At 38.1% G+C, this 18,700-nt stretch overlaps 1 protein-coding gene across 2 annotated transcripts in view; it reads right to left on the bottom strand.

Annotated features, from left to right (window-relative positions):
- Positions 1–5,396: 5,396 nt before the first annotated feature.
- The window catches only part of LOC107848445, a 36,196-nt gene continuing 22,892 nt past the window's right edge, over positions 5,397–18,700 (bottom strand). The window contains exons 9-12 of one of the 2 annotated variants that reach the window (XM_047399079.1): positions 18,051–18,289; positions 7,752–7,830; positions 7,540–7,677; positions 5,397–6,356 (exon numbers count right to left, since the gene is read on the bottom strand). In XM_047399079.1, the coding sequence (XP_047255035.1) occupies positions 6,270–6,356; positions 7,540–7,677; positions 7,752–7,830; positions 18,051–18,289 (543 nt within the window). In that variant the 3' untranslated portion in view covers positions 5,397–6,269. Of the gene's footprint in view, positions 6,357–7,539; positions 7,678–7,751; positions 7,831–18,050; positions 18,290–18,700 lie in introns of those variants that run through there. The other variant, XR_007046912.1, reaches the window with a different exon arrangement.

Genomic DNA, 18,700 nt, shown 5'->3' with positions numbered 1-18,700 from the left:
GAATGTTTTGATCCTTCAAAGTAAGGAATGAGGGACTAAATAATATTATAATATGTGGGGTCTTAAGGTATTGGGGTGTTAAATTTCTAAAATACCCTCATCTTAAAAACTATAAAAGACTCGCAGGAGGGTACGATTTGGTATTTCCACTCGTACGCGCATCTACGAGTGGTACCCTCCCCTTGTATGATGATCAGAAAGTTGGACATCATAAAATGTCCAACATATGACTCCTTAGCATATTTATACCCTACCATACAACTAGTACCCATTCAAATCGTACCCTAGGCAGAATGTCAAGGCTAGACATTGAACAACATACGGTTGGCACTATACTTCTCGTATCATCTACATACGATCCTTATGATGTCCATTCTTACCTTTGACCGAAACAAGCAAAACCGATCTGAGTAACATATGATCAAGACCCCTAAACTATACCCACGTCATTGACAAGTAAGCATGATTCATGTAATGATCAGAAAGCTCAAACTCAGGAAATTTGGCAAGTGCCAAAGTTCGGTGTGTTTCAATTATATTAGCTTGAAAGTATATTGGTATGATACTACCAAGTTGATAAATGCTTTAATGAATGACTCCTAGTTTAATGGTTGGATTGTGTGCAAATTATTTTAGTTTGGGCTTAAAGAAAATTTTGTAGCTCACCGTGAAGATGTAGGTCCCGGGGAGATCAATACTGGAAACCACGTTTGTCGGCGTTGGGGGTTAATGTGACCGTGTTCTTGGTGCACACATTATACATATATTGGGAGGGCTATGTCCTTGGTGTCTTTAGCCTTTCCTCGATTTTTTCTCGATTCATGCGGCTAACACGCACTTGGACCCTTCCAGTAGGGGAAGCTGGACCCATATAGCCCATGAGTGCCTTTAGGATGGATCGAGCTACATAGTTTAGGTTAATATTTTAAACTCTCATGTTCATGACCCTGGTCCCTATCTCGTAATCCTATATATATGTATATGAATGTGGTGCATATGATTTATGATTGGATTTTTGAGTAACTACATTATTTTATCCATATTCCCTGAGATACATGTCAGCGCTCACCCCACTGACTGTCCCTGGATGCGGAATCATTTCATGATGTAGCGTTTGAGGGATTTTCTGTTGCTCCTGTGCAGCGTTAGGCGATTCAGTATTCTTGTCGATCAGTTGTAAAGTGGTGAGCCTCCATCTTTTGGAAGGCCCTGACATTTCATTGGTGTCTTTACTATTTTGGTTTTTTTTTTTGGATTCTTTTTTGTCATAGTCGGGGACGTGTACCGACTTAGTTAGTATTCTTGCATCAGAGGCTTTCATGGACAGAAGTGGGATGGTGTTGATGTCTTGTTTTGACTCTTTATATTTTATTTTCGTATCATTTATCTATCCTTATTACTGGTTGACTTCCACTGTTTATATTTATGTTCTCTTGAGATAAGGATAACGAGGTAGTCTACGGCCTACAGTGGGCTCAAGATACTCGTCACGGCCAGGACCGGGTTTGGATCGTGACATTCAAGCAACCCTTTTTTTAATCTTCTTTTTTTAGGCTACAATGTAGCTTTTCTTTTGATGTACTAAAAGAGGGGAAGGGAAAAAACTTTTTTCTAGCTATGGAACTCTATGAATTATCTAGAACGAAAACTTGATAGAACAACTTTGATACCACTTGACAAGAATCGGGTTACTTGAATAAACAAGAAAATAATGCATAAGCAAAAATACTAAGATTAAATACAAGAAATTAAAAACACGCGAAATTTGAAAATAGGATTTTCAATTTCGAGATTAAGTGCTAAGAACCATAATTGATCTTAGTATTCAAATTTAGCGGATTAAGACTAATTATGATACTAATAAATCAATTCAAGAACTTAGATGAAAAGTAATCTAGACCCCTATTTCAAAGAAACTAAAGACAATAATTAGTATAAGACTAATCACCTTTAACTCATTTTAATAGAAATCAAAGATATCAAATTAAGAATTAATCTTACCTCCTAAAGAATCGTTCTTACATGGTTGCAATATAAATCTCAAGTAGCCACACACAAAGGTGTAAAGAAGAAAAACTCTCAATTAATAATAATGATGTCTAATTGAAAATAACAAAATTCATCCTTATATATAAAGAAAAAATCTATTCCAATTAGCACGGGATTCAAATTCTAGAAAAGTTTAAACTATGAAACTTTTAAACTATAAAAGTTAAACTAGAAACTTATAAGCATGTAAAAATAATAACAAAAACCCTCCCTTAAGAAAATAAGAAAAAGTTTTCAAATTTAATCAAAATTCATATAGGTCCAATCTTCTTCCTTTTGGGCTTAGACTTGAATTATGAAATATATGTAGCACTTAGCTCATTCTTCTCCATAATTCGTAGACTCTTTCTTGGAATCTTCTTCCATCATAAGCGTCTTTTTGATTTCACATTGAAGCCCAACAATCTGGTCTTGAGACTTTGATGAATGTCTTTTTAGGGCTTTAATAATATCATCATTGCCTATGGAGCTATCAATAATACAACCTTATACAATTATCAAACCATATGTTTGAGGAACGCACAGGAGGTTCCCACCAGATTTCTGGTTCAATAGCATCTCTTTCCACTAGTAATTTCTTCCAAACATGAGATCCATTTTTTTACTGCACTATTGTTGGAATAAATTTCATGCAATACTTATTCCTAATGTAGTCAGCCCTCAAAGACCTGGTGGTTCTAAAAATCCACCAAAATTTTGGAAACATAGCCTTAGATATATCAAAAAGGTTCCTAAATCCCATACCTCCTTCTTCTTTTGGGAAGCACGTCTTCTCCTATGCCAACTAATGCTTACTTTTACCTTCCTCTTTAGTGCTCCACAAAAATCTAGTGAATATTTTATGAAGTTCATAAATGATAAATTTAGGTGGAACCACAGCTGATAACAAATACAAAGATATACTCTGCAAAACACTGCTACTTAAAACAACTATCCCATCAAAAGAGAATAGTTTATCTTTCCAGTTCTGAAGCCTACTCTTCACCTTCTTTATTAGATTATTATAATGTTTTCTTTTCCTTGTATGAGTGATTGGCAACTCAAATACTGAAAAGAAAACTATTCCTAAGCAAAACCAGTTAGGCTTTTAACTTCACTCATCAAAGAGTTGGCACCTTTTTGTACATATAGAAAGAACTCTTACTCTTATTTATTAATTGTCTAGATATTTATTGATAATCTTTCAACACTGTCATCACCATATTCAGAGATCGCTTATCTGCAGAAGTAAAGATTATAGTATCATCTGCATATGCAAAATGATTAGGTTTCTACTCTATTTTGGCAATCTATAACCTTTATGCATACCATCTTCAGACAAAGGATTAAGGGACCTAGACAATACCTCTGCAGTCATGATAATAAAGCAAGTGATAGGGGGTCACCTCATTTCAAGCATCGTATAGAGTGAAGAACCCCATGGGACTGTCCATTAATAATGATAGAGTACCAGTTGTTTGCCACCAACCTCCAAATCATATCTATAAAAGCTTCTACAAAATCTATTTTCCTCAACACCTTGGTCAGGTACAACCATGACATCCTATGATAAGTCTTAGACATATCTAGTTTTAAAACATTAGTTGATTTCCTTCTTAGTTTGATCAGTAACTATCTTCGAAGTCGGTTGAACATTCTCAATGATGTTCTTGCCATAAACAATCCTAGCTGATTACTAGAGATAAGTTTTGATAACAAACTTTTCAACCTATCATAAAGTACTCTAAAATCAAGACAAGATTTGTGTGTAATACTTTTCAACCTATCATAAAGTCGGTTGTGAGATTTATAAAAAATTCCACCAACTCCTTTTTAAGGATCAAGACAAGATTTGTGTGTAATACTTTTAGGAAGATTATTACCTTCAAAAAAATCATTCACCATGTTTAACACATCCAACTCACTATGTCCTAACAATGTTGATAGAACAAATCTGGGAGTCCATCTGATCCACAAGTACTAGTTTTTTTAAGAGAAAATATTGCATGTCTAACTTCTTCCATTGTTGGAACTACATTCAACATCTCATTATCCTCTTTAGTCATATTTTCTGGAATATGGATCACCAACTTAAAGTTAGTGCCCTCTTCTCCTTGGGTAAACTGATCTTGAAAATATCTTATGACTTTCTCAGCAAGAAAATTTATGTTCTCAATACAGTCACCTGCATCATTCTTAATTCTATTAAGTTGTAGTCTCTTCCTCATCCCTTTCATAAGACTATGAAAGAATCTTGTATTTCTATCCCCCTTCTCAGACTAGGTTATGCTAGCTTTTTGTCTCTAAAATTATTTTTCAAAATGAAGATTTTTCTTCACCTCTATTTGTGCCCATGTGAGTACAATCTTGTTCTGTGTGTTGGTTGTTCTTCAAAAGTTTTTCTTTAATCAACACTATCTCTTAGATAACTCCAAGCTGCTGAAAAATGTCACCATACCTATCTCTGCTCTCTTTACTCAGTTTTTTCACTCTTCATTTTGTGCTTGACAAGCCAAAAGCTCTTGCCACCTCTTTTGTTTTCCAGTGCTGCCTCACTACCTCTATCAAAGAATTATCTTCTACCCAGAAAACAAAAAATTTAAAAGGTTTAACAGATTGTTGTAAATCCTTTTTCATGGTGAGAAATAATGGAGCAAGATTTGACTCTGTTCTAGGCAAATGTTTCACTTTCAAACTCATAAATTAATTCTGAAAATCTGCATTTGAAAAAATCCTATCCAACCTCTAAATATACGATCTCTCCCTGCTCTACTATTCCACCAAGTGAAGAGACTTCCTTCAAAGGAAATTTTATCAAGTTCACAGGAGTTCGCACAAAAAGCAAAATCTTCTACCTCTTGTTTGTAACTAGTAGACCCCCTATCTTTTCTTCTTCATGTAGAAGTGCATTAAAATCCCCTCCAATCAACCATGACAAATTTGTACTAGCTAAATTATAAGTTTGCTTCTGTACATTTAGCATAAATCATTAAAATCAACATATGTTTCTGATTTTCTGGAACCAGGATTTTAATGAACATGCTGATCTGGGTCAGTCATAATCTCCACCTCTACATCTCTCAAAAAGAACCAAATCTTTCCATTGGCATTGGCTCCAGCATAGTACATGCTCAGCCTAGTTAAACTTTGAATGTGCCCCACATGTTGAAAAGGCTCCAAGATACAGTTGACATATTAGCAGCTCTATGCTGATTATTTTTGTTGTAGATGATTTAGTTAAGAGGTATTATGTGATTTCTCGAGTAATCCTATGTGGCTAAAATTTAAAGAGGCAGACAATGAAAAACAAAATGCCTAGTGAACTAACACCAAGTATTTCAAACGAGATTTTCAGGAGTGATGTTTCATTGGCTGAAAACAAATCAAATAATTTTCAAATCGATCAAAATTAATCGACTTTAGTGCATTACAACAACAAAAAACAAACCACTCACAATCTGGAAAATGAAAAGGAAAAAAAATAATCAACGAACATTAACCTCACTCTAATCACTCAACTTAGGACGTTTCAAATACAATTGAAACAAGCAGGCATTTCTGTACACAAACAAAATTACAAGTATAGCTTAAAACTTGAATGCAATATTACACTAGCGCAGAAAGTGAGATCAAAATTAGTCATCCACAGCATCCTTTTCAAACTGTTGACTTGGTCTCGGCTAGCACCAAAACTAGCAGGGTTTCCAGGGCCATGAACAGCTTCTGTATTAATTCACAATGTTTGATAACTATACAACACGCAGGCTTTCCTTGTTTGTTGCCTACACATATCTGCATGCATGAGTTCAGCTTGATGCTAATTTCTCTCCAAGCTACCAAACCTGCATCTCTCCCAGCTACCAAACCCGTTGTTGGAATCCTCAAACAACGTTTATGCAACAATTTTTACCCGTACACCCATCTCGAGACTAGTCAGGAACTGCCAAATATGGAAAGCCAAGGTGTCAGCATGTTGAATACTTCATCCACAAATTTCACGCCTTTTCTTTTTAAGTTCTGCCAGTCATTTCTCCCATGTACTGAGGTGACAGCAAACTATACACGCAAGCAAAATGCTGAACACGAGGTGCATAAAATTGTATGAATCTCAAGTACTGTAAGTTCATCAGAACTACCAATTTTCTCTATTTCTATCTGATTCTCTTGACTGGGTACTCTTATATGCTCTCCAAACATCTTCCCAGTGGCCTCTACTTACACTTCTCTCAAACGGATAATTGTTAAAATCCGTGTGTTCTATATGGGCTGCTATCATTGCCTCTGCTTGGACTATTTCTCATCTCTTCTTCAAGGTCATAACGTGAACGCTTCAAGAAAGAAGCAGTAACTCAGTAAAGATTCAAATTTCAGCAAATAAGAGATGTACAATTCATTGAAGGAAATGCTAAGACCTAATCAAAGAAACAAAGGAAGAAGAAAACCGAGCACATCCAGCGATACCAAATAATTGAGAATCAAGATTAAACACCATTAAGTCTGATGTGCCTCCAAAAAGGGTTGCTCTTTTCGGGTGGTTGAGAAAGGGGAGAAGAAAAAGAACTGTAATATGCAACAAATGGTGCTTGGACAGTTAATTGGTAATGCTCTTTGGAGAAGTTTTTTACCAACATGCTCTGAAGAAACAATGTTTGAATAGTTATTTTATAGAAGACATACTGGTTGTCTTGGAAAAAAAAAAAGGAAATCTCTCAGGTGTTCTTTGTTCTGGAGATGTTCTAGTTTTATTTCTATAAGGAATCTTTGTTTTCTTTGCAAAGCGAACAAGATCTGCAATTTCCAGAGAAATTTTTTTCCCAACAGCAACAAGAGTTTAACTCTCCTGATCTGTGTATTCCTCTCATTTCTTTGCTTCTAATTTGACGGTTAATTTTAAGTTTGTTTGGATTCTTACTCGGTATGAGAGATATTGAGTTCAATAATTTGGTCAATGTGAAACAGAAAGTTTATTAGGCAGTGGGTTAGAGCCATTAGAGAAGCAACAAACAAGAGGCTATTGCATAACCTGAATGTCAAAAACATGATACAAGGAAATTGGCTCCTAGTTTTTATAATAAATCTAACGACGGTATAATATGGTGAAAGTTATGCACTGGTCCACTATAGCAGATGCTTTTCCTGAAAAGCTCCTCAAAACAACAGTCGGATAAGATGGAAGATTGCAATTAAGAAAATTCCATGTAAGGGCAAAAGGACATCTAACTTTCATAGGTTCAACACCGCAACCTCCCAGAAACTAGTTACCGGATACTAGGGATAAGGCATACAAAAGATACATATCTTCAAACAAATAATTTTATACACTGCAATTAATAAACACTATCAAGCACGTTCACTATATAAACTTGCTACAAGCCCCTAATTCCATGCCAACCTACACACGAGGGGAAGCTCCACGAACACCCAAGACCGGCAATCACACATTCTTTGATCAACAACAACATACTAAGTCACAAATTACTCTCAAGTAAACAACCATGAATATAAACATACCTTTGCAAAGTCCGAAAGCATCGCATAGGCCTCCCCTATCATTTTAAAGAGCCTATCAGCATCCTTGTGGACTTCTTCTGCTATTTCTTTCCACAGTCCATCATCTGCATTGTCATTTCTAGCCAGTGATTGCCCAGCCTAAATCAACAAAACAATGTTCAGCTAAAGTCACCATAAGTGGTGTTATAAAGTAGCAAAGGTCTTCAAAGAACCTTATCAGGGTGATGCTTGAGTGCAGCTTTTCTATAGGCTTTCCTAATTTCTGATGCACCAACAGATGAATCAATTCCCCTGCCATTGTTGCATCAAATTGTTAGAAAAGCAACTATATAGTACATAATCATACTCCCATATGTATTCATAGTTCACAAAGGAATACTTTCATACACTGAGTTTAAAAAAGAAAGAACGACTTTTGACAGACAAGCTAAACATGTATAACATACCAAAAGTGATGTAGATTCTCTACCTTTTGGTATACTGGAATACCTCTGGTAGACGGGAGCTTTTTTCAATATTAGAAGAATTTACCTCATCAAAACATGTACAACATACAAAAAGTACCTTTAATATCTGTATTTTTTAACATCTCCGACAAATTGCTACAAAATTTAAGGTAAACTGGGAATGTTCAAATTAAAGAGTTCCCAAATATAGAAAGGTGTTTATCTTTTGGGTATGGGCCAAAAGACAGTTTCATGTAAAATGGAAGAGAGAAAATACATGGAACCAAACAGGCAGCTTATCAATTATGTCATAAATCATATAGGATTGACCACCAACATGTTTGTGAGAATATAAGAGAAAAATAGTATTGTATTGTAGTAACTACATTATTACATTGAGGCCCTATTTATAGACACTACATTCCAATCCTTTTACTAACGGAACACTACATTACAATCCCTTTCCAAGTATGACTCTATTTGTTATTCCTATTCCTATTCATATTCTAACACTCACCCTTAAGCTGGTGCATAGAAACTGGTGCATAGAAGACATATGTACCAAGCTTGTTATGGATGTAATTAATATGAAGATTGGTGAGGGACTTGGTGAAGATATCTGCAAAAAAAAACTAATAAGGACCATTTTGGACGTTTGGGAGACCTTAACTGAAACGGAACAAACTGAAAAAGTGATCCGAAAAGTAGTAAACATCGCCGGAAAGTCTGTTGCTGAAAAATTGCCGAAAACTGATATAAAATATATGGGTCATCTCGAAATCAAGAGATGAGTAGATCTTGAATAAGATAGTCACCGAAGAACTGGACGGAACATACTTACGCACTGGATTATTAGATTTGATGGCTGAAAAGTGGTCACCATTTGAGAAAAAATTATATGGGTAGGGTCGAAATGATGACACGACCCTACTGAGAAAGAGAATTATATGAGGAGGTTGGAATGATGACACGACCCTACTGAGAAAGAATTATATAGGGAGGTCGGAATGATGGCACGATCCAACTAAGAAATAGAAATTATATGGGTAGAGTCGGAATGGCAACACAACCTTGCTGAAAAATAGAAATTATATGGATAGGGTTGGGATGACGACACGACCCTACTCAAAAAGAGAAATTATATGGATAGAGTTGGAATGATGACACGACCCTATTGAAAATGAGAACTTACATAGGTAGGGTCAGAATGACGGCACGACCCTACGCAAATCAAATCTGAGGAGTCACCGTAAAGACGCAACTATGCAATTCAGATATGAGAAATTAATCTGAAAAGATGCATGGTACTACGCAAATTAAATATGAGTAGCCCGGAGAGATGCACGGTGCTACGCAAATCTGATATGAGAAAGTAGTCACCAGAAAGATGCATGGAGCACACAAATTGGATATTAGAAAGTAGGGAAAAGAAGTATGATGCCTAAATTTTGCTAACATAATCATTGACCAGACGAGCAGCATATATGGGTTATAGCCACCCGCCGACAGTAGAACTCTTTGATTCTCTATCAAAATCGTAGACTCTGATACTATGTTAGAATATAAAGAAAAATATTATTGAATTGTTGTAATTAGATTATTACATTGAGGCCCTATTTATAGACACTACATTCCAATCATTTTCCTAATAAGACACTACATTACAATTCTATTAGAATATGAGTAGAAATAAAAATAGTATATAAAAATCCTACTTGAAAAAAGATTGTACTATAGTGTTTATAAATAGGGTCTCAATGTAATTATATAAACACACAATTCAATAATATTTTTCTCCAGTATTTCTCACAAGATACCAAAGACAGATTAGGAACTTCAGAAAAAAAAAAAAAAAAAATCACCGCGCGTCAATTTCCGGTGACTGATTTGTGTAATCTGTTTTGTGGGTTGTGTGCAAAATACACCACCACTAAGAGGATTGGAAAGCTCAGGCGACAAAAACCCGACCAAAACCACAGGAAAGTCACCAGCCACGCGCTCCCACGTGCCTGCCAAAATTCCGGCGATATCTGTCATGCGTCGGCGCGTGAGCCATTCTCTGATCGACTTTTTCTTTTCTGTTGAGGTCCCCCAGCTACTCCGACCTCCGACCAGCTTTTTTTTTTCAATTTCAGCCAAGTTTCACAGATTTCGATCACCAGAATACTAATTCCGAGGACTTTCTATTTTTTTCCAATGAATTTTTAGCAATGTCAAACATCTAGATTCTGTTTCTTAATGTGCTCAAGTCAAAATTCCCAAGATGTCTTTTGGGTATGATGTTTTTGGCCCCAAAACTACTATCGTAAGTTCAAGTTCTATGATCACTTCCGAACCATTAATGGAAAGTTCAAATTATTTAGCCTGGGCTTCCTCGGTTGAGTTGTGGTGCAAAGGTCAAGGTGTCCAAGATCAAGGTTAGTGTGGTAGATGAAAAGGCAAAATCTAGCATAGAAGATGCGAAAGCCAAATAACGATGGGAGAAAGTTGACGCTCAATTATATAGTCTCTTATGGAGATCTCTTGATTCCAAGTTGATGCCCTTATTTCACCCATTCCAGACATGTTATCTAGTTTGGGAAAAGGCTCGTGCTTTATACACTAATGATACATCTTGTTTTTATGATATGATATCCCGAATGACCAACTTGAAGAAACAGGAGTTCGATGTCTACTTACTTGGGATAAGTACAAGCAATCATGGAAGAATTTGATACACTGATGCCCGTCACTGCGAATGTGGAAAAACAACAAAAACACAAACAAATTTTGATTTTAGCTCTTATGCTTGCTGGACTTTCTATTGACCATGATTCAACACGTGATCAGATTTTAGCAAGTCCTACGGTTCCTACAATTGATGAGTTATTCTCTCGCCTGCTTCATCTTGCTGCACCTCCATTCACAAAGTAATTTCATCACCCACCGTTGACTCCTCTATTCTTGCATCTCAAACCATAAAAAAAACAAACATATCAGCCTATGGAGAATCGGCAAGAAGGAGGACGTTTTGAAAAATCTCGATCAAAGTGTAGTTATTGTCATAAATTTGGACACTCAGGATATATGTCATATTTTGCATGGTCCACCACCCAATTGTGATCCTATTGTTGTAAAGGAATAAAAGGAGTTCCTTCGGAATCGAGCAAGTAAGCAGACATCTCCACAGCCAAATCGACCATCCAATAATGCTCATATTGCCCAGACAGAATATGATGAGTTCCTTCAGTATTGAGCAAGTAAGCAAACATCTCAACAAGTAGCCTCAGTTGCCCAGCCTGATACTTGATACTTCTGTTGCTGGTAATCCTTTTGCTTGTGTTTCACAGTCTAGTACTCTTGGATCATGGGTCGTGGACTCAGGTGCTTCTGATCATATTCCTGGTAACATATCACTTCTGTCTGATATTGTTTATTCACAATCTCTTCCTGCTATTACTTTAGCCAATGGGATCCGAACAAAACCAAAAAGAGTTGGACAAGCCAAACCCCCATCTTCTATCACTCTAAACTCTGTTATTTATGTCCCTGGTTGTCCTTTTAATCTTGCATTTGTTAGTCATTTGACACGTGCCCTTCATTGTAGCATAACTTTTCTATGATTTTTTTCTAATGCAGGATCGCGGTATGGGACAGACGATTGGCATAGTACATGAATCACAAGGCCTTTACCATCTTACCTCTTCAAATTCCTTCACAGCATGCTCCGTTACAGACCCCCCTCCGGGCCTAATTCACAAACGTTGGACATCCGAGTCTATCTAAGCTACAAAAGATGGTGCTTAGTTTGTCTAGTTTATCCACATTAGATTGTGAGTTATGTCAACTTGAAAAACACACCCATGCTACTTTTCACGTAATATTAAGTCGTTCAGAGTCTATTTTCTTATTAGTTCATTCTGATGTTTGGGGTCCTAGTAGAGTCAATTCACCCTTAGGTTTTCGTTATTTTGTTATAGTTTCATTGATGATTTTTCAAGATATACTTGGGTTCTCTTAATGAAAGATCGTTCTGAGATATTTTCTATATTCAAAAGTTTTTGTGCTGAAATACAAACTCAATTTGGTGTACTATTCGTACTTTTCATAGTGATAATGCCTTAGAATACTTATCCTCTCAGTTCAAGAATTATGACCCATCAAGGAATTATTCACCAAATATCTTATCCGTACACCCCTCAACAGAACGGTATAGCAAAAAGGAAAAATAGCCAACTTCTTGAGACTGCTCGCACTCTTCTCATCGAATCCCATGTTCCGCTGCATTTTTGGGGCGATGCAGTCCTCGCATTTTGTTATCTAATTAATAGAATGCCATCATCTTCCATTTAGAATCAGGTTCCCCATTCTATATTGTTTCCACGGTCACATCTCTACTCTATCTCCCCTTGTGTCTTTGGGAGCACATGCTTTGTTGCTGGAAAAGATAAATTAGCCCCTCGTGCTCTTCAGTGTCTCTTCCTTGGTTACTCTCGAGTTCAAAAAGGGTATTGTAGTTATTCATCGGATCTTCATTGCTACTTTATGTCCGTCGATGTCATCTTTTTTTGAATCTCGACCTTATTATACATCTTCTGATCATCCTCATCTCTGAGGTTTTACCCGTATCTCCAGTCTTACCTGTACCATCCTTAGTCTTACCCGTATATCCAGACTAACCCAAACCAACCTTTAAGGAATCAATGGTTACTTCTACATCTCCACCTGTAGTGCCACCACTTCTGACTTATCACCGTCGTCCGCGTCCACCATTAGTCCCAGATGATTCATGTCATGCGTCGGACGCTGCTCCTACTGCGGACTTGCCTTCTCCTAGCCAATCAGTTGCACTTTAAAAAGGTATGCGTTCCACTCATAATGCTAACCCACATTATACTTTCTTGAGTTATCATCGTTTATCATCATACCATTATGCTTTTGTATCATCTGTCCTCTATTTCCATCCCAAAGACTATAGGTGAAGCACTTTCTCATTTAGGATGAAATCAGGCTATGATAAATGAGATGTCTGCTTTACATGCGAGTGATACTTAGGAGCTTGTTTCCCTTCTTGCAGGTAAATCTAGTGTTGGTTGTCGTTGGGTTTATGCAGTCAAAGTTGGTCCAACGATAAGGTTGATCGGCTTAAGGCAACTTGTTGCCAGAGGATACACGCAAATATTTGAGCTTGATTATAGTGACACTTTCTCTCCATTGGCTAAAATAGCATTTGTCCCTCTTTTCCTATCCATTGTTGTCGTTCATCATTGGCCTCTTTCTGGTTTTGTTGCACAGGGGGAGTCTTGTAGCCTTGTATGTCAATTGCGCAAGTCATTCTATGGTCTGAAACAGTCCTCTCGAGCTTGGTTTGAAAAGTTTAGCACAGTAATTCAGCATTTTGGCATGATTTGGCATTCTCAACCAAATGTTGCTCAGACTTTTCAAAAATGTCAGTGGGTGCATATCGGATTTGCCAAAAGTAGTGTATTTTTGGAGAATCCGGCACGGGTGAGGCATTAAAAGTGAAGAGTCCGCGCAACTTAGGTTATCATCAGCAATGATGAAGATGGTATCATTAAATTGAAGCAACATCTCTTTCAGCATTTTCAGACTGAAGACCTCGACAGACTGAAATATTTTTTAGGTATTGAGGTTGCTCAGTCCAGATCAAGTATAGCTATTTCTCAATGCAAGTATGCCTTAGAGTCTTTGGGAGGTTTTGGATGAGCTGGTTAGAGGCGTGCCTAGTTCGGAGAAGATTTTCATAGGAGGGGATTTCAACAGGCACATCGGGTCTTTGCAGTTAGGGTACGATGATGGGCATGGGGGCTTTGGGTTCGGGGTTAGGAATGACAAAGTAGCTGCTCTCTTGGAGTTTGCGAGGGCCTTTGGATTGGTGGTAGTGAATTCTATCTTTCCGAAGAAGGAAGAGCATTTCGTTATTTCCGTAGTAGGGTAGCCAAGACCGAGATTGACTTTCTGTTGCTTAGGAAGGAAGATACAGCTTTGTGCAAGGATTTTAAGGTAATCCCGAGTGAGAATCTTGCGACCCTGCTTAGACTCCTAGTGATGGACTTGGCTATCAAGAAGGGCAAGTTCAGGCGGGGTGGGAAGGGTCGACCTAGAGTTAGATGGGGCAGTCTAACTCCGGATAGTGCTTTAGAGATAGGGGCGAAGTTGGAGGCGAAGGAGGTGTGGGAGTACGGGGGGATGTGGATAGTATGTGGGATAGGGCTGCTAGTTGCATCAGGGAGTCTGCTAGGGAGGTGTTGGGTGTTTCGAGAGGTTGGTGGATTGGTGGTAGAATGAAGATGTTAAGAAGAAGGTGGAGTCGAAGAAGGCGGCTTACGATAAGTTGGTTGAGAGCAAGGATGAAGAAGAGAAGCGGGTGAGCAGGGAGGAGTACAAGTTAGCCAAAAAGGAGGCTAAGCTAGTAGTTACGGCTTATAAGACAGCAGCTTTTAAGAGTTTGTATAAGGGGTTAGAGGAGAAAGGCAGGGAGAAGAAGTTGTTTAGGCTGGCCAAGGTTAGGGAGAGGAAGGGTCGTGATCTGAACTAGGTGAAGTGCATTAAGGGGGAGGATGGCAGAGTTTTGGTGGAAGACGCCCTCATTAAGAAAAGATGGCAGTCGTATTTCCATAGGCTCTTGAATGATGAAGGGGACAGAGATGTTGTGGTAGGGGAGTTGGTGCTTTCCAGGAAGTGTCGCGACTTTCGCTTTTGTCGGCGTTTTAAGGTAAAGGAGGTCAGTGAGGCTATTCGCAAGATGCGAAGGGGCAGGGCGACGAGGCCTGATGAAATTTCGATGGATTTTTGGAAGTTCTCTAGCGGGGCAGGGTTAAGGTGGCTAACCAATTTATTTAACAATATTTTCAAGTCAGCAAAGATGCCTGAGGCGTGGAGATGGAGCACGATGATTCCCTTATATAAGAACAAGGGTGACATTCAGAGTTGTAATAACTACCGAGGTATTAAGTTGTTGAGTCACACGTTGAAGATTTGGGAGAGGGCGGTGGAGCGAAGGTTGAGGAAGATTGTGCCTATTTCGGAGAATCAATTTGGTTTTATGCCTGGTTGCTCCACGACTGAGGCAATTTACTTTGTGCAGAGACTGGTAGAGCAGTATAAGGAGAGGAAGAGGGATCTTCATATGGTGTTTATTGACTTGGAAAAGACGTATGACAAGGTCCCTAGAGAGGTTCTTTGGAGATGCTTGGAGGCCAGAGGGGTCCCGGTAGCATACATTAGAGCGATTAAGGACATGTATGAGGGGGCGAAGATTCGGGTAAGGACTGTGAGAGGAGATTCTGAACATTTTCCAGTCTTAAAAGGGTTGCAACAGGGATCAACTCTTAGCCCGTTTTTATTCGCTTTGGTGATGGATGTGTTAACGCGGAATATACAAGGCGAGGTGCCTTGGTGTATGCTTTTTGCAGATGATATAGTTTTGATTGATGAGTCGCGACAGGGGGTTAATGATAAGCTGGAGGTTTGGAGACAAACCCTGGAGTCTAAAGGTTTCCGGTTGAGCAAGAGCAAGACGAAGTACTTGGAATGCAAGTTTAGCGACTCGAGGCACGAGGAGGAGATGGTAGTGAAGTTGGATTCTTAGGTAGCTTGCAAGAGAGATAGTTTTAAGTATCTCGGGTCTATGATTCAAGGGAATGAAGAGATAGATGAGGATGTCTCTCACCGTATTGGGGCTGGTTGGATGAAATAGAGGCTCACTTTAGGTATTTTATGTGATAAGAAGGTGCCCCACAAGCTAAAAGGCAAATTCTATAGAATTGCAATCCGACCTTCTATGTTGTATAGAGCGGAGTGTTGGCCGGTTAAGAATTCTCATATCCAGAAGTTGAAAGTGGTGGAAATGAGGATATTGCGTTGGATGTGTGGTTTACAAGGGCTGACAGGGTTAGGAATGATATTATTTGGGAGAAGGTGGGAATGGTATCTGTGGAGGAAAAAATGCAGAAAATGAGGTTGAGATGGTTTAGTCATGTGATGAGGAGGGGTACAAATGCCCCAGTTCGTAGGTGTGAGAGATTGGCCTTGGAAGGTTCCAAGCGGGGTAGGGGTAGACCGAAGAAATGCTGGAAGAATTGATTAAGCATGACATGGAGTAGTTACAGTTGACTTAGGACATGACCCTAGATAGGAAGGTATGAAGGAAAAACATTAGGATAGAGGGCTAAGGGTGTGGATGAGTCGTAGCCAGTAATTAGGTGGACTTTGGTGTTCTTTGTTTGGTAATGTACAATCTTCTGTGGATGTCGTACCTATGTTATTTTATCATGTTCCTTGCTTTTGATGCTTTTGTATACTGTCTTTAATCTTGAGCCGTGGGTCTATCGAAAACAGTCTCTCTACCTCTTTAGAGGTAATGGTATGGACTGCGTACACTCTATCCTCCCCAGACCCCACTTTGTGGAATATACTGGGTTTGTTGTTGTTGTTGTTGAAGTATGCCTTAGATATTATTGAGGAGACAGGAATGATGGGATGTAGACCCATTGACACTCCTATGGATCCAAATGTTAAACTTATGCTAGAACAAGGGACAGCCACTCACTGATCCTGAAAGGTATAGGCAGTTGGTTGGAAAGTTGAATTATCTCACTGTGACTAGACCTGACATATCCTTTCCTGTGAGTGTAGTAAGTCAGTTTATGACTTCCCTGTGATGGTCATTGGGATGCAATTGTTCGTATTGACGATATATAAAATCAGCTCCAGGTAGAGGACTACTCTTTCCAGGATCGAGGTCATGAGCATATCATTGGATACAAAGATACCGGTTGGGCAGGATCACCCTCTGATAGACGTTCTACCTTCGGATATTGTGTTTTAATAGGAGGTAATTTGATGTCTTGAAAGAGTAAGAAACAGAGTGTGGTTGCTCAATCTAATGCAGAAGCAGAATATCGAGTAATAGTTGTAGCAACTTGTGAGCTAGTTTGGATCAAACAGTTGCTGAGAGAACTAAAATTTGGAGAAACCGATAAGATGGAACTTGTGTGTGATAATCAAGTAGCCCTTCATATCGCATCAAATCCAGTGTTTCATGAGAGGACTAAACACAGAGATTGATTGTCACTTTGTCAGAGAAAAGATACTATCAGGAGATATTGTTACAAAATTTGTGAAGTCAAGTGATCAACTTGCAGATCTTCACCAAGTCCTTCACCGGTCCTCGTATTAATTACATTTGTGACAAGCTAGGTATATATGATTTGTATGCACTAGCTTGAGGGGGAGTGTTAGAATATGAGTAGAAATAGAAATAATATATAAAAATCCTAATTGGAAAAGGATTGTACTATAGTGTCTATAAATAGGGTCTCGATGTAATTATGTAAACACACAATTCAATAATATTTTTCTCCATTATTTCTCACAAATCCCTTTCCAAGCAGGATTCTATATGCTATTTCTATTCCTACTCACATTCTAAAAATGTTGATGATTGCTCAAAGTAGATGTTACCCTGTCTGGACAACTGGACAACTACATGAAGCTTTCAAACAGTTTCCCACAAAAGTACTAGTCAAAAATAAATAAATAGCTTTCCATAAAAACTAAACAATTCACATCTAGGAGCTTCAAGCATGTCTAGACACTCGAAGGCTAAAGGATTAAATTCTAATTGATTGCCATTTCCAAAGAACATATGAACAGACAACTATAAGAAATTTACAGAAAGAAAGATAAGACAGACAACTATAGATATGCAACACAACATACCCAGTTTAATCCCACAAGTGGGGTCTTGGAAGGGTGGTTTGTACGCAGCCTTACCCCTACCTTGTGAAGGGAGACTAGAGAGAAACAATAAACTTAACACTGATAGCAGTCCATTAACTGTTCGAAAAGAAGGAACACTAGGAAAAAAATACTCTGTCCCAATTTATGCGTCATACTTTCCTTCTTAGTCCGTCACAAAAAGAATTTTCATACTTCCTTATTTATAGGTTTCAAAAGATTTTTTCCTTAAACAGCATACCTATTCAAACACTACCAGATAAATTGGGAAACAGGGAATAATATTTCCTAAAATCAATAACTTGAAAGAATTAAGAAACTTACAATATGAGGTAAAAATTCAAGGGGATTTCCTTTCTGGCTTCTTCCTCCATGGCTGCAAGCTTTTGTTGTGTTTGCCGAATCTCATTTACAGAACTCATATTGTTATGTGATCCAGATCCAGATCCACCAACTTTATTTTCCATATTCCTTGTCAGAAGGGATACAACTCGCTGAAGATCTGAAGCTGCTTGTTCATAATCTCTGATCATCTCAAAAAGAGAAGCTCGTCTTGAGAGTGCCTGCATTAGTTTGTGTTGACATTTAACAGAAGATATATTGTATCATCAAATCAGGTAGCTAAATCTGCAAAATTGCTACGGCAACTCTCTACTAGAAAAATGCTGCCAAACTTAAAAACTCAAATGTACTAGATCACAGAAATAATTGTGTAGTCATGCAAAGTTCTTGGGTAATATTTGGAACTACATGAAGAACACTATTGTGATTACCAGCCAGTTCATATGAGAGAGACAATAAAACTATCATCCTTGAACCAGTAACTCACTCAGCAAAGAACTTCATGAAGCAAATGGGAAAAAAAATGCTATTTAAGACATTTACGGCTGTATTCTTCATAGTAATGTACAAAACGGAAAATGCGAAAAAAGAGATTCAAAACAAGTCCTAGAGAAGTACTTCACAATTATTAT

Source organism: Capsicum annuum, chromosome 11 (assembly GCF_002878395.1).
Source record: "Capsicum annuum cultivar UCD-10X-F1 chromosome 11, UCD10Xv1.1, whole genome shotgun sequence".
NCBI lineage: Eukaryota > Viridiplantae > Streptophyta > Magnoliopsida > Solanales > Solanaceae > Capsicum > Capsicum annuum.
The sequence above is the reverse complement of the archived record's forward strand: the minus strand, read 5'-3'. Positions and strand labels throughout refer to the sequence as shown.